Source organism: Equus quagga, chromosome 1 (genome assembly GCF_021613505.1).
Source record: "Equus quagga isolate Etosha38 chromosome 1, UCLA_HA_Equagga_1.0, whole genome shotgun sequence".
Classification (NCBI taxonomy): Eukaryota; Metazoa; Chordata; class Mammalia; order Perissodactyla; family Equidae; genus Equus; species Equus quagga.
In genome coordinates, this window is record NC_060267.1 from 139100157 (window position 1) to 139116028 (window position 15872).

At 59.3% G+C, this 15872-nt stretch overlaps 2 protein-coding genes across 2 annotated transcripts; one reads left to right on the forward strand and one right to left on the reverse strand.

Annotated features, from left to right (window-relative positions):
* The first annotated feature begins 249 nt into the window (after positions 1 to 249).
* On the forward strand, positions 250 to 5098 carry PRSS50 (serine protease 50). Its single transcript, XM_046638809.1, has 6 exons — positions 250 to 337; positions 411 to 608; positions 1538 to 1700; positions 2711 to 2994; positions 4230 to 4396; positions 4868 to 5098. The coding sequence occupies exons 1-6, from the start codon at positions 250 to 252 to the stop codon at positions 5096 to 5098; spliced, it is 1131 nt and encodes a 376-aa protein (XP_046494765.1).
* Positions 5099 to 6506: 1408 nt separating this feature from the next.
* On the reverse strand, positions 6507 to 15165 carry TMIE (transmembrane inner ear). Its single transcript, XM_046643999.1, has 4 exons — positions 15038 to 15165; positions 11450 to 11567; positions 7987 to 8136; positions 6507 to 7689 (listed from the first exon to the last, which is right to left on the reverse strand). Exons 1-4 carry the CDS (start codon positions 15131 to 15133, stop codon positions 7589 to 7591), a joined length of 465 nt encoding a protein of 154 aa, XP_046499955.1. The 5' UTR covers positions 15134 to 15165; the 3' UTR covers positions 6507 to 7588.
* Between the last annotated feature and the right edge of the window lie 707 nt (positions 15166 to 15872).

The window sequence follows — 15872 nt, forward strand, 5'->3', positions numbered from 1 at the left end:
CCATCAGGCCAGCCACCACTGTGGCAGGCAGAAGGGGGGTCAGTCACTAGGAAGGTCAGTCACTAGGGACGCCTGGAGCACCTTCGTGGGTGACCACTGGGGGGCGCCGCGCAGGCCAGGACCAGGAGCGCCGCAGCGACCCCGCAGCGGAGGCTGTCACCGACGGCCAATGGGGGGCGCCGTCGTGGGGCGGGCACCAGGAGCGCTGCCACGAGAGGAGCACCGCCGCGCAGTCACTGCTACCTAGGGATGGAATCCCGGTGCGGGAAGCGGGGTTCCCGGATGTCTGCCCCCGCGCCCACCGTTCTCCTGCTGCTGCTGCTGCTGAGGCCCGCGGGTGAGCCCTGGCCCCGCCCCGTCCCCGCCCGGACCGGGCCAGACCGCCTCTGACCCTCTGCATCCTTCCACAGGCTGCTTGGGCGCAGGCGAAGCGCCGGGGGCGCTGTGCATGGCTGCTCCCACTGACCCTGGCGCCCCCTGTGCCCCCAGTGGCACCGGTCCCTCAGGCGAACCTCGCCTCCACAGGCTGGTGTCCACCTTCCGGCCGCAGACCTTCACCATCAGGTGGCCGGACCCTGTTTCTAAAGTCACCGTCGACTTTGTTCCCAGTGAGTACTGGACTCCACGGTGGAGGAGGGTGCCAAGCAGTCTTAAGAACATTTGATCCCTGGGGACAGAAGGGACAGAGGAGAAAGAGGCAGGGAGTGTCTCTTGAGCCCTTACTGTGGGCCAGGCCTCCCATCCTGTGGAGGTAGGAGGCAAGGAAAGTCCAGGAGTGTGGGTGGGCTGCATGTTCTCACTTGCCTGCCCAGGCTGTGGGGCCAGTGGCCTGTCCACCAGGCCCTGCCCTGCCCAGCCTGCCCTGCCCCAGGCTCCCAGTGAGTGAATGGTCTGGGGCCATCATCCTCACCAACTCGGGCATCAGGGACACTTAGTTTGCCTGGCAGGTGGTGTGGAGCAGAACTGCCTGCGACTTCAGGCTGCCCTTCCTGAGGACAGAAGGGGCTGGGCAGCTGCTGTGCGGGTTTGCTGCTGGGGTTTTGTCCTCGGGATGTGTCTGTCATGCCCATTGTCCTTTGCCCATTTTTTTCTTAGGTCACTGCCTCTTTCTCTCACTGAATCACAGGAGGGGGTTCCCAGAGGAGGGAGAGGGTTCTGCCTTGGCTGAAGTAGGGGGAACCAGATGGAAACATGGATGAGTTTGTGAAGGGTCTGGCCAGCTCTGAGGGGCTGCTTAGCCAGGACAAAGGAGCCAGTGGTGCACCAGGCTGGTCAGCTGGGAATGCTCTGGGACTCAGGCTGTGGGAACAGAGAGAGGGATTCCTGGGGAGCACTTAGGCCCTTCAGCGGCTGGAGACCCCAGTCCAAATGTGGACAGCATCAGTATGTGATGACTGGTGAAAGGAGAATCATTGGATGGGTACGGGCCCGCGGTTGGAGAGTGGGTAGATCAAGCTGAGGGGGCGGGGTGGGGAAGGTGCTGTTGGATGTAGCTGGAAGGGCCTATCCCTCATCAAGCTCTCACCTTCCTCCTCAGCCTGCGGCTTCTCCTACGAGCAGGACCCCACCCTCAGGGACCCAGAGGCCATGGCTCGGCGGTGGCCATGGATGGTCAGTGTGCAGGCCAATGGCACACACATCTGCGCAGGCACCCTCATTGCCTCCCAGTGGGTGCTGACTGTGGCCCACTGCCTGATCCAGTGAGTGGGTGCCTAGGTGGGTGGGCGGAAAGGTGTGTGGAGCCACTGGGGGCTCAGTCATCCCACCAGCTGGCCTGTCAGCAGCAGCTATGCCCTCTGTGGAACCCCACGGTCCCAGCCCCAGCCTCACCCCAGCTCCAAGCAGGTGCAGGTTCCTTACCGGGAGTGGGAGCTGGCTCCCCTCACCTTGTGCCTCAGTCTCGTGCAGTTGTTCCATGGATGGGAAATGGAGGCTTGGAAGCCATTGTCCAGGCTCCCTTCCTCTTAGCCGCAGAAAGAAGGTCCTAATTCTTTCAATCCACACCCTTTGCTTCACTTTCTCCTTCCTTCCTTTCAACTGACAGCCTTTGACACTCCTTTGAAGCCAGGCCCTGCCTGGGCACTGGGGAGAGAGGGGACACATCCCTCCTCTCAGGTTGCTGGGGAAGACAGATGAGAAGATAGATACTCACAGGGGAGTCTGGTGGATGTGGGGACAAGCAAGAGGGCATGCCCAGGTTCCAGGGCCAAGGAACAGCCTGAGGGTAACATCTGTGCTGGCCGTGAGGGCTGACCTGTGGAGAAGTGTGCTCCAAGCCTAAAGGCGGACATAGAGACCCCAGGGGCACACCAGGAAAGGAGGCTGGAGGGCGAGGCCGTGGCTAACTGCATGGAGCCTCTGTCACTTCCAGGGCCCAGCACAGGGCGCTGGACAGAGTCTAGAGTTTGGAACCAGAGAAAACTGGGTCTATGTCCCCATTCCACCACTCCCTAGCTGTGTAGCCTTGAGCCGGTCACTGGGCTTCTCTGAACCTTGGTTTCCTCCTCCATAAAATGCAGGGTTGTGTGAGTACTGGAGCACACAGTGTGTATGCAGGGCCCTGTTCACATCTGTTGTGAGGAGTAGACTCAGGGGGATTGAAGCAGGTGGGTGGCCGGTGCTCCGAGTGCAACAGTGGGGCGGAGAATGGGGTGGAGACTGGGGTGGGGTGCCAGGAGCTGATGGCAGACTCCCCTCGTGGTTCCCCTAGGCGGGATGTTGTCTATTCAGTGCGGGCGGGGAGCCCGTGGATTGACCAGATGGCGCAGACTACTTCCGATGTCCCGGTGAGCCAGGTCATCGTGAACAGCAAGTTCCAGTCCCGTCGGTACTGGTCCTGGATCGGCCAGGACAACGACATTGCCCTCCTCAAGCTTGAGTGGGCACTCAAGTACAGCAAGTACATCGGGCCCATCTGCCTGCCTGGCTTGGACTATGTGATGAAGGACCAGTCCCTCTGCACCGTGACGGGCTGGGGCCGCCCCAGGGCTGATGGTGAGTGGGAACCTCCCAGGACCAGGGTGGGTGGCACAGGAGAGGACTGGCTGCAGGCTGAGTCTACCATGGACAGATGTTTCTGAGACACCTTCCCCAGGGAGCCTGCTGCCCCTGGACCTTCCTGTTGGACTCTAATCTCTGGCGTCTGAGCAGTGAGCATATCCTGGCCATTCAGGCCTTAGGGGACCCAGATTGCCCGTGAACTCTCAGGCCCAGGCCAGAGCATGGAAATAGGCCCTCTTTGAAGGCAGAGTGGGCACAGAGTAATATCTTGCTGTCTGTGCACAATCCCAGGGCAGCCATGACTTGAAGTAGAACATCTGAGGTGAGAGGAGCAGGGTTCTGTGTCTGTGAAAAGCTCCCCAGAAGACCCCCCATGGCTGGCTAAGGGTAGTCTGCACCCGGAGGTTGGGAGTCACTCAGGGTCCACTCATGGCTCCCCCGTCCCTGCAGTGGCCCTCAATCCCTCTTCACCCCAATTTACGAGCAAGGCCCAAAGAGCAGGAGTATTGTCCGAGGCCCATCCAAGGGTCCATTTCCTCACGAGCCCCAGGAATGTCCACTCCCTTCAGGGAGCCCCCTATCCCTTTCCCACAAGAAAGATGTCTTTCCCTATGGCCTCACAGAGCCGACTGCCTAAAGACAGCCCACAGGGTTCCAGGCCAGGGGGGAGCGTGGGGGGTGGGAGGTGGCCTTTTGACTTTCCTGCTGTGGCCTGTCTGGGGAATGGCTGGGAATGGTGAGAAGTCTCCTGCCCTCCAGGAGCTCAGGCTAGGGACAGACACACTGACGAGAGGGAGGAAGGGAGTAAGCAGTGTCTGGGACCCACGGAGGGCAGTCTGGGCAGGCTCAGGGGAGGAAGAGGCCTGTGGGGAGGGCTTGAAGAAAAGGAGGGATTTGGGCCCAAGAGGGGCTTGGCAGGCATTCAGGATAGAAGGAAGGACAAAAGCCAAGATACTGAAGTAGGAATGGACTCAGTGGATTGGAATCTGCAGGAAGTGAGACCAGGTCCAGTAACGCCTGATGGTGGGCAGCCTGCTCCAAGGTCTCTATATTGAGCAGCCCTTGGGAAGTGTCAGCTGCAATGGAAGGTGACCTGAGCCTGGAGAGGTCTCCAGGGCTGTTGTGGGGCAAGTAGCAGAGGCAAGGAGCAAAGGGAGGACAGAGACAAGGCTGGTGGCAGTGGGCAGCAGCAAAACTGCTAAGCCTAAACAGGGGCCCCTGTCCTCCAGGTGTATGGCCCCAGTTCCGGACCATTCAGGAGAAGGAAGTCACTGTTGTGAACAGCACGGAGTGTGACTACGTCTATCACAGGTTCTCCAAAATCCCCTCTCTGGTTCGGATCATCAACTCCCAGATGATTTGTGCAGAGGACTTGGACAGGGAGCAGTTCTGCTATGTGAGCACCTCTCCCCCTCACTCACTCACCTCCAAGGGCACCTGGCCAGAAGTGGGGCTCAGGGCACAGGGGAGGCGGGACCTGAAGGAATGGGGAGGGGAAGGAGGGAGAGGAGGTTAAGAGTGGGGAGGGATGAGCAGGGGTGATGAGGGGGAAGATAGAGAGGAGAGATGGGATGGAGGGAGGAGATGGGGGGTGAGGATGGAGGTTGATGAGAAAGAAGGATGGGGAATGGTGGGAAGATGGAGGGTGGGTGTTAAAGAGATGAGAGATGGAGGGCTGACATGGAGAGAGATGGGAGATGAAGCCCTCTGAGGAAGATCTCCTGGGTTTAGACCTCAAGGGCACCTCTCGGCTATGTGACCTTGGGGGCTGTGGAGAAGATCTCATGTGAGAGCACTCTGCTTATCCCTGAGTGGGGTCCTGTCTCCCTCAGGCCACATGTTTTTGTTTCCCCACCCCTCCCCACAGGAGACAAGTGGTGAACCCTTGGCCTGCCCTGTGGAGAGCACGTGGTACCTAGTGGGGATGGTGAGCTGGGGCCCCGGCTGCAAGAAGAGCAAGCCCCCGCCCATCTACCTGCAGATCTCCTCCTACCAGCACTGGATCTGGGAACGTGTCAATGGGCAGGCTCTGCCAGCCCCACCCAGGGCCCTGTTCCTGGTGCTGCCGCTGCCCCTCAGCCTCCTTACTGCGCTCTGACACTCAGCGCCGTCCCTGGGGGTGCCCTTCCTTGCCCAGGCCGCTCCTCGCTGCCCTCAGTGCCCAGAATGCTGCAGGTGCAGCTCTCGCAGTCCCGCAAGGCAGGGCAGAGCCTGGGTGCTTAATTAAATACTTCTCTTCCCGATGCCTCTGCCTTCCTGGACCTCCGAAGCCCCTCGCTCCCTGGGCTGTTTGAGTGGGAGATGAGTGAACCAGACCAGGGTGGGATGGGAAACTCAGGGCAGTTTCCAGAGGTTTGGAGTGGCTCCCAAGGAAGGTAGAGGGAGTGTGAAGGGATGATACTGGGGTTAGATGATGGAGGGCCCAGAACATACTGCCCAGGCTGAAGCTGCAGCTGCCGGACACAGCCCAAGGCTGGGGGGAGCGTACGGCTCGGTCTGGGCCACAAGGTGTCCTTTCTGTGATACCGTAGTGGGAATCAGGCTCTCCTTGCCTCTGGCCCTTCCGGCCAGTAGCTAGAACATACCTTGTCATTGCCCTGAAGCACTGTAGTGAACTTTGACCCTCTAGCCCTGCCTCTGCCTGGAGATGGGGCAAGTGCCCACTGGGATCAAACATTATCCCCACCATCAGCACCCATGCCTCTCCATACAGGGTGAGTGGAGGCCCAGGTCAGGGGTCAGGAAGGCAGCTGGTGGGGCAGATGGAGCTGGGGCCTGGACTCCCTCAGGCTTTACCAGCTGCTTTACCAGCTCTGTTTGCCTTCAAGTGGCCCCTGCCCCTCTGGGCTTCTGCTGCCTGGCCACACATGATGGCTCTGGCCTGTATGGGTGGAATGACCTTGCCACAACCCTATATATGAGAAGCCCATAGCCCATAGGTTAGCCACCCGTTCCCACCTGGTGGCAGCGTGAGTACTCAGCTTCCACAGCAGGGCCTTCTGCCGTCTCTCGCCCCTTGCTGCTCCAAGACCCTGTGCTCCTTCCCCCATGTCAGCCTGGATCTTTGCCCTTGTATAATAATGATCCAGGCTTGACGACTCTGTGTCCCCAGCACCAGGCTCAGACCGTCAAAGGCCTATTGAAAGCCACGGGGTGGAGTGGAGGAGAGCGGAGTGCAAGCAGGCCTGGGCCCAGCTGGTTGCAGCTGCCCCGCAGCCTCTTGGCCACCGTCTCCCCCTCCAGCTCATCCTAACTGAGGCTGGGAGAAAAGTCAGGGAGGGAACTTCAACCTGGCCTGCACCACCTGTCACGGATTGCTGCATCACCCTCCATATAAATGCTGAGGGATGGGGACAGGCTAAGGGTCGTCTCAGGTCACTCAGGTACGAGCAGGCACTCGGGTAGGAGAAGGCACTCAGCTTTATTTACACGTCTTTGCAGGCTGCAGAGGCAGCGTGAGCTTTTCCAGCACCTCCCCTGGCTCAGAAACCTTCTCTGGTGTCTCCTCAGTCTCTAGGCCCAGGTCTGGGCGCCTCAGCTGACATTCACTGCCATCTGGAAACCCGTCTGCATCTCCCATCCCCAAGGAGGCAGTCCTCAGGTGGCGTTTGCTTCTGGCCAGCCGCGCTTCCTTTAGGCAACACAGTTGAGAATGGCGGAAGAGGCACTGCCTGCTGTTATATTCAGCAGGTAGAAGGCTGGCTGCTGCCTCAAGCCCTAACTGCCTGCTGTGGTGATCCCCTAGGGCCCTGTGGCCCCCACAGCTGAGCATAGGAAGGGCTACCAGGGCAGCCCAAGGTCCCTCTTGGCTTCTCAAATATTCCCTGGATTCCCAAGAAGGGGCGCTGTCTTCCTCTGGCCTGCTGGCCTCGTCCTCTGCATGCCTGCAGCCCCCAGCCCCGAGCCCCTGGGCCTCACCCCCTGGCAGCCTCAGCCCCATCACAATGTGTAAAACAAGCGCACCCCATTGCCTGAGCTTGGTATCTGCTGGACTGGGGTTCTCCTGCTTCTGGGCCACCTCTGCTCACCCACTTCAGCAAGAACCCATGCCAGGCTTGGAGCATGGCTCCCCACCAGGGCTGCTCTCTAGCCAAATCCGAGAACCTCTTGCTGCCACAACCCCCTCCAGTGACCCTCTCTCTCCTAGTGACCAGCCTGGGGATGACCTTATACCTTAGCCTATCCAGTTCAGCCATCCCCTTCCAGAAGGGAACCCACATCCTGTTACTCCTTTAGCCACTGCTGTTCCTGGCAGAAGGAGTGGGACAGAGGCATGCCTGGGTAGGTGTGAGGCTGCTCTGGATCTGCAGGACAGTGGCCCAAGACCAGTGTTGCTGAGTGGCCATGTGGATGGGGTGAAAATAGTGGAGTCCAGGCTGGGAGGTCAGACAGCTGGTGCAGTCTTGTCCCTGCCCCAATGGGCCATAAGGACGTGGCCATGGACCCCAGCTCCCCTTCTGAGCAGGGAGAAGATGTTCTGCAACCTCTATGGTCCATGGATGAGCTTGGAGTCTAAGGTGCCTGGATCCTGGCCAGGACTTGAGCCCCAGGGCCTGCCAACCCCAGCTCCACCTCCAGGACGCTCTCCTCATTTCTCTCCTTTCTTCTTCTTGGCCTCGTTCTTCTCATCCTCCTCTACCTTGATAGCCACTGTGTCCACGCTGTCCTTCTTCTTCTTCTTCTTGTCCTCTGTGGGGGAGAGGAAAGAGATGTGTGGCAGGAGGAAGGCAGGGTCCCAGGGCCTGCAGCAGAGCCTCCCATGCCAGCCCTTCACTCATTCCAAACCTCTCCCACCTGCAGAATAGCTCCTTGTTTTACCTGCCTCTCTCTGACCCGTTTCTGTGCTCTTGTCTCCAGAAACAGGGCTGGGTCCCCCTGAACCTGCTGCAGGGGGCTGGGAGGAAGGACACTGGGCAGCAGGGCTGAGGAGCTGATTGGCTCAGCAAGGTTGGATGGTGGTGGGGCTGGGGGCTCGGGCCTGCTCACCTCCAGGGATTTCTGTGAGCTCGTTGAGGGGTGGCACAGTCTCCAGTTTGTCCGTGTACATCTTGGCTGCCTTTCGCTGCAGGTACCGGGCTTCAATCTCCTTCCGGGTCCGTGGCACGCGGCAATTGAAGACACAGCACAGAGTGATAACTGTAGCAGGGACAGAGCAGGCTTGGCCGGGGCCGGAGCTTGGACACCTCAGGAGTGGTACCCAACTTTAGGCCTGCCTCTGCCTACCTATGTGTGTCTTACCCAGAGACTGCAGCAGGAGGCTCCACATCTTGACAAAACCCCTGTGGGCTCTGGGATTTCCAAGCTATCTTTCCTAAGCGGGGCTGGCTTCGTACAGTCACACAGGGCCCCCTCTTAGAAGGGCCTTGTGCTTGGTTTAATATATTACTCTGCGGTCACTATCTTGAAATTCGTAATAATTTTTGAACAATGGGTCTCATGTTTTCATTTTGCATTAGCCCCATCGCTGGCCCTGGTCCTGAGGGTCCTTCTGACTAGACTGAGAGTTCCCAGAGGGCAGGGCAGAGGGCTGCCCTATGGCTCCAGCTCCAACTTCTTGGAGACTGTCCTGTGCTTCCATGCAAGCCTCTGGGCTCCTAGTGCATCCTAGTTTTTCCTCCCCAGGCTCCTGAGAGCAGGACCAGAGCTGCTTCAGACACTGGAGGACATGGCTGCATCCTCCTCAACCTCCCTGAGGACAAGCCTGGGCTCCTCCTGGCTGCAAGAACCGGTGAGAGAGCACAGACCTTGCCCTGGGGCGTTCACCTCAGACCAAGTTATTCCAGGAGCCATTTTCCAGCTGAGGGCAGCTGCACCCACGCAAGCTGGGCCAGAGCATGGAGCTGGCCTGTCTAGTGATGGGCATGGCAGAGCAGGGCTGCCAGGACCCAGACGGACTGAGTTTATTTTTCTAAGGCCCCCACAGTCTGACCACCTTGGCCCCAGCCTCAGGGAAGGGGATGGAGCTGCTTCCTATTATAAATCAGATGACCAGACATAGCTTCCTGGCAGACTCCCGGGGACAGGAGGGCCAGGCAGGACAAGCCAGGCCTATTTTGGGGAAGATGGATCAGACCTACGTGGCCTGGGCTGGAGAACCCTCTGGGGTCATCTTGTGCAACCTCTTAAACCAAATATTGTGGCCCTACTGAGTCTCACCCAGACTCACAGAATGAAAGAAAAAAATGAATGAATGGATGAGATGGTCTCAAAGCCTTTGCTGCTGAGGACGGGACTGGACTCCTGAATGAATGGATGGGGGAGCTGGGGAGCACTGCACCAGAACCTCAGCAGTAGGTCTGACTGTACATGGCTGTCCACGGGTAGACCTGAGTAGACAGCAGGCCTTACTTAGCCAAAGAGCTGGTTCTGGTCTTCTCCGGATCTCTGTGTGTATGCCTGAGGCTCAAGGTTGGTCCCCCACCCTGACCCTACTGGCTTGGGCCACCCCTTCCAGCCGGCCACCAGGCACCTCCTCAGGACCATGCCCATTCAGGCTATCCACAAAGAAGAGAGCTCAGAGGGCAGCTATTGGCAGCCAGAGTGGGGCTCAAACACAGCCCCTCATTCCAGGCTTGTCCTACCCAGCCTGGCCTGGTTGCTTCCCTTCAAAGAAGGAGAGAAACAAAGTGTCTTGGATCGAGTTCCAGGGCCCAGGCAGGGGCTTGGGATATGAGTCCCTGGGCTGAAGGAGATCCCCCAGAGGCACCCCATCCAACCCCAGCCTCTCCACAAGGCTCTGGGGGTGATGCTCCCCTAGAGCTGCACTGCCTAGGCCCAAGCGGACTGGGAAGCAGGAAAGATATTTCCTGCCCAGGAGATGGAGCTGTGTCATCCCTACTCCCTAGAGCTCTGCATGGAGGGCAGTAGGTGCTGACCTGCTGCTCTGGGGCCTGTGGGACTAGCCCTTGCCCTCTTCTAGGAAATGGGGTTAGGAATAGGAGTTGTTCTGTGTGGTTGATGTCCAAGTGCCTCCTTGGCTCTGATACTGCAATTTTCTCATGTGGCCTCAGGCACCTCCACCATCTGAGGCTGAGCAGAGCCTGAGAGAGGCCATTGCGTGTTTCGAGGCCCCACAGTGCTCTCAGCTCTACTCCTGGGGCCCCCCAGAGCTGCTCCTGGATCTGCACCCCAGATTGTTTCTATGGCCCCTGCAGAGCAGATGCCCCCACCCAACCCTGCCTCTTGGTGCTGAGGGTTGTGCCCCTCTCTTGACACCTGGGCTGAGGCTACAGCCACACCTGTCTGTCTGTGGGACCTCCATAGAGAGGCCTGAGTAGCCTCTTGCTCAGATCCTGCTCCCACTGGAGCTGTGAAGAAATGATGGTACGAGGTGGATATTTTCCCTTGGGAGGGCACTTCCGGTGCCAGGAGAAGCACGTGCAAATCAGGTGTGCTTCTCTCCCTTGGAGCCCCCACATGTGGATGGCCCTTTGCGGTCAGCCCTGCCCTCCAGGGACCTCATCCCAGGACAGCTCTGGCTAGAACTTAAATGCCGCTTTAGCCCCCAGCCCAAGGTGTGCTCAGTAACTGTCCTCTAGGGGTTATCTGAGAGCTTGTGTGGAGGCTGTTTCCTCCCACCTCTGCGCACACCATCCCCTCTGCCTGGAATGCCCTCCCAGTAGCCCACCTGCCAAAACCCCACCCATCTTCCCTCAGAACTGCACTCAGAGGACCCCTCCTCTCTGAAGCCTTTGCAGGGCGAGTGGGTTTTCTTTCCTTTCTCTGCCTGCATCCCCCAACCCCCCTACCCGACCTTGTAGGAACTTCTGTCAGACTCTGCTTTGTGCCATGGTGGCCTTGCCCACCCAGCTGGCATTTCCCTGACCTCTTTCCCCAACCTCAGACCCCCCACCTCCAGAAGGACGACTGAAGGGAACATGCCACGCCCATTTCTTTTGCAACTTTGCATCAAGCAGCTCCCAGTGCCAAGGGAGGAAAGGGTCTCCTGTTTTTAATGGAGGTGGGTGTGAGTCGTTCCAGGGAAATAGTATTTGACAAGGCAAGGTTTGCAGCCTGGGAGTCACATCTGCTAGGTGTCTGGGGAGCCTCTGGGCTGAGCTGCAACTAAGGGTGGCCTTGGTGGGGCCCCTGGGTGTGGGCCCTTTAAGCTGGCCAAACTGCCGGAAAAGCATCAGGAGGCCAGCGATAGGGAAAAATGACACGTCCTGTCCTGGTTCAGTGGAGTCCCCTGTAATTACCATAATTGCCATGTGGCTGCTTCCCCGGTTGGGCAGAATTGAAACTTCAGGTCACCACTGGCCTGTCAGCCCTCCACAGGGACTTTGTGTGGATCAAGAGGTGCCAGAAACCACAGCGGGCCTCCTGTGGGCGCCTGGCCTGCTTGCACTGCCCGGAATTGCTGCTCTGAACCCCTGGGGGTAGTGCTGGGGCAGGGGGGTGCTGTGCTCCCGCTGTGGTGTGGTGGGGAGGGCAGGGAGCAGCTACTCACTGATGGACAGCACGAAGAGCGAGAAGATGCCCACCACGTGCCACAGGCGCATGTCCCAGAACACCACGGTCTCCTTGGTCAGCGGGGGCGGCTTGGGCTTGGGCGGGGCCGTGCTGGGCTGTGAGTCGGGAAAGAGGGGAGTGAGCCAGGCAGAGGCCGGGGGTTGGGACTGGGCCAAGAGAGGCCCAGGTCTCAGCAAGGACTCAGCTCAAGCATTTCAGAATCTCCTAGAATCAAGTGTCTTATACATTCACAGCCAACACCCTAGACCTTAGGAAGTTCCAGATTTAGAACAAGAGAAGAGAGCAGAGCCTCAGAACTGTGGAGCTGGGGATTGGAGGGTGAGGGTGCTTGATGCTTGGGGAAACTGAGGCCCGGAGGGGCAATCAGGTTCAAGGCCCCTGCAGGCAGCCTGCAGGCCTCTCCTTCACTCCAGTCCTGGCCCCACAAAAGCAGATGGGGTCTCAGGACCAAGGCCAGAGACAAGGCAAGGCCTGTGCTGCCCTGGGGAACTTTGCTCTTGCTACCCTCAGTGTGGTGGGGTGGGGTGTGGAGCCGGAGTCAGTGCCCTGTGGCTCTCCTGCCTGGCCAGGACCCACACCAGGTGCCTCAACAGTTGCATGTCCTACCGGAGTCACCACCTCTGACGAGAAGGCTAGGCCAGAGTCCTCACAGGACAGGACTAGATAGTTTGTCTGCAACACAGCAGCGACACCTGGAGGCCAAAAGATGTAAGCATGGCTGGAGCAAGGCTGAGCAGAGCACAGCACAGCCTGGGACACCACCCTGCCCTGAGGAGCTGAAGGGACATGGCTCCACCCTGGGGGTCTATGGGACATGGCCCTGCCCTGGAGTCTGAGTGGACATGGCCCCCTGCTCTGGGGATTCTGAGCAAGACTTGTCCCTGACCTGCAAGGCTAAGAGAGATATGATTCATCTCTGTCACCGAGTTTCGCAGAGGGGTGTGGATGAGGGTTAGTGCTTGGAGGGAGAGAGGACCCTGGGGCATTTGTGCAATACATTATCCCTTCATTAACCACATAAGGACCGACATGAGGAGTCTCTTCTGGCTCTCTGGGCAGGAAAGATAACCCACAGCCCAACTGACCATCCATCCAGTCTTTCCATAAGCGTGGACTGGGCACCTGCCACAAGCCAGGTACTCCTTATCTAATGAAGAGCCCCCTTCAGTCTATGTTGGGGACGCTCAGAAAGGATCAGGAGCCTGCCCCAGGGAACCCAGAGGGTCTGTGCTCCTGGGGTGGGTACACGATTCCCCAGTTTTTTTCTCCTCACCAGGGTGAACTGGGGTGGGAGCCTTCTTTTCTCTGGGCCCCACTCTCTTCATTAGTAACTTGAGTGAGGTGTTTCCAGGGCTATTTGGGAAGCTCTCTCTACCCAACCTGAGTCGTAAAATTAACAAGAAGACACGGCTCTTCGGCATCATCCCAGTGGCCTGGATCCATTTGTGGGGTCAGACACATGTATATGGGGTTGAGGAACATGCGTGTGGGGTCAGGCACATGTGTAGGTTCAGGGAACGTGTGTGGGGCTGGGGCATACATATGGGATTGGAGCACACATATGGGAATGGGCACACATTTGTGGGTATGGGGCAACACGTGTGGTTGGAGTACATGTGGGTGTGGTTGGGCACACCTCTGTAGTGTCAGGGCCAGGGTTTGGGCCCTGATTCTAAGGCTTAGTGTGTTGGCCTGGCTGGGTGGTATGACTGGAAGACTTGGAGGGCCAGAGTAAGGATCTCAGATTCTGAGCCTGGGCAGCTGAGAGCTCACTCCTGACACATTCTTGTTCCAGCTTTGTTCTGGGTGGAATTGAGCCTGTGCTCTCACCCCAATAGGGATCTTGGGTGGAGGGTAACAGGTAACAGGTAACAGTCAGGCATCTCCTTGTGGTGGGTACTGCTTGGGGTCTGAACTCTGAAGCTTGGAGGTCCTGGCTTGCATCAGAGCCTTCCAGCCAGATGGAGGGTGGTGCCTGTAGGGGCTGGGGTAGTGGGGGGTGTGAACTCCGCCCTGCCCATCTTTCTGGTGCTTCCCTCGATCCCCTGGGCTTGGCCAGGCCCTTGCTCAGGCTGTAGGCAGCTGGCAGGCAGATGGAGTCCAAATGCAATTTCCCTTGATGAGCTGGGAGAAGACATGCTCCTGGGTGCTGGGGGGGAAGAGTCCTTGGCTCAGAATTGACTCGACCCCCACCCTCAGGCTTCTCCTATACCCAGGCCAACTGAGTTTCTGCACCCGAGGCCTCAGGGCAGCTGGTGAGGGGCCCAAGTACATTCCATGGGGCTCAAGCCAGCCTGGCTCCCCTTACAGGGACACTGGAGCTGACATCTGACTCCAGCCCAGCCTTCTAATCACACCCCTTGGTCAGCAGCAGGGACAGGCTAGCATTGGGGTGCAGGGCTGTCTTCCCATGTCCCTCAGACCCCCAGTATGGGTCTGTCCTCCATCTCCCATCCTGTCCCCTACCACCTGTCCCTCAAGGGTTCTCCTGGGTGCCTCCTGTCTCTTGCACTTCTCTTCCTCTGCTCTCTCCACTCCACCCCTGCCTGCACAGGCTCCATCCCCTACTTCTCCCTGGCTCACCTCTGGGGCCTACTCCCTCTGGCCTCATGCTCCAGAATTCTGGGTCCTGTCTGCCTCTTTGGCTCCCCTTCCTGGCTCAGCAGGAATGGGGTCCAGAGAGACCAGAGAGGCTGCAGATGTCCCCACCCTTGCCCTCTCAGCCCTTCCTGGCCCAGCCAAGCTCCTGGCCAACCACCTCAGCCATCCTCCTCACCTCTTCCTGGGCTATCTCAGCAGCTCCTCCCAGTTCTCCCAACTATGTACCTCTTCCAATTTTTCTCCTCCTTCCAAACCAGGACCCATCATGACTCTGCTCAGAAACCTTTGCTAGCTCCCCGTTACCACCAGACCGAGTAAGTCCTCCGAGTCCCTGGGTCCTGCCCTGCCTGCCCCTCCCCTCCAGGACCTAGTGCTCCGCATGGAGTCAGACTCAACACATGGCTGCTCCATAAAGGGGCTCCTCATCCTCCTGCCCCCACCCTCCAGCGTGGAATGCCCTCACCTCCTTCCCAAGGTTGTGTCTCCCCCTTTAGACAGGGGACCCTGCAGGATCTCTGGAGACAGAAGCTGTTTCTTCCAGCACACCAGCACACCCTAAGATTAGGGCCTACATCTCCCCTCTGAGACTAGAGGTCGCTGAAACCAAGGACTATGCCCTCCCTGCCCCCATCAGACCAAAGACTAGAGGACTGGGGCTGAGCGTCCCACAGCAGACAGGGCAAGGCTGTATTCTCAGGGAGACTGGGGATCCCTAAAATCAGAGCCAGTCTCCCCTATCAGGCTAATACTCCTGAAATCAGGGGTAGTGCCCTCCCGTCAGACCATTGGGGGCTGTCTCCCTCACAGCCTAGAAGCGCTCGGGGCAGGGCTGTGTCACCCCATTAAGCCAGGTCTCCTAAGGCAAGAGGAGGGGAAAAAGCCGGCTCCCGGTCAGAAAGGCGCCCCCCACCCTCTGCCTGGACGATGACACCACCCCGCGCCCCTCCGCGCCGCCCCGCCTCACCTCCACCAGCTGCCCGGCGACCCCCGCGAGGCAAACCCCCAGCGCGGCGCCGCCCAGCGCCCAGAGGGGCCCCGCGCCTCGCCGCCGCCCCGCCATCTTCGCGCCGCCAGGCCTCGGCCGCAGGTCGGGGAGCGGAGGGAGGCCGCCGGCAGGGGTGGCTCTGTGACTGCCCGCTGGCCAGCCGGCGCTCGGCGGTGGCGATCTGGTCGCAGGCTGCGAGCGGGCATCATTTATTCATCGTCGGTGTCTGGTTTCTGTGCTGCTCGCACCCACATCACGGTGGGTGGAGGGCCCGCCCCGCTCCCGGGAGATCAGACTCCAGACTGCCCTCCTCCCCTAACCCAACCTGGTCCGACATAGGGGTGGGAGTGCGGGGGAGGGAGGACAGGCTGGGGTCAGGTCCTTGAACAACAGGTCCCACCCTCCCTTCCCCACTGGGGCCTCAGTTTCTCCGTCTGGGCCAAGGGGAGGGGCTGGAATCTGCTCATCTAGGAGGCCCTTCCCATTCTGACGTTCTGGATTTGAAAAACCATGCTGGACCCAGGTTGGGGTGGGGGTGGGGGCCATGGCAGGCAGGTCGCCATGGTGACAGGCGCTCAGGGATGTCCTGGGCTTTCTGGGCTGGCTTCCTGCCCAGAGGCAGCTCTGATCACCTTGGACACCAGAGCTGGGGGGTGGGGAGAGGAATGATATGGTCAGAGTCGCCAGCTGCAGGTGCTATGGAAGGTTCCTGAAGGAGCCAGTATCTGCAGCCGGCAGGACAGGGTGGGTTCCCCCTGGAAGGACTGGAGGACCATTTTCTGATCCTGGCTGACCCTCAGCCTCTGCCCCAGTC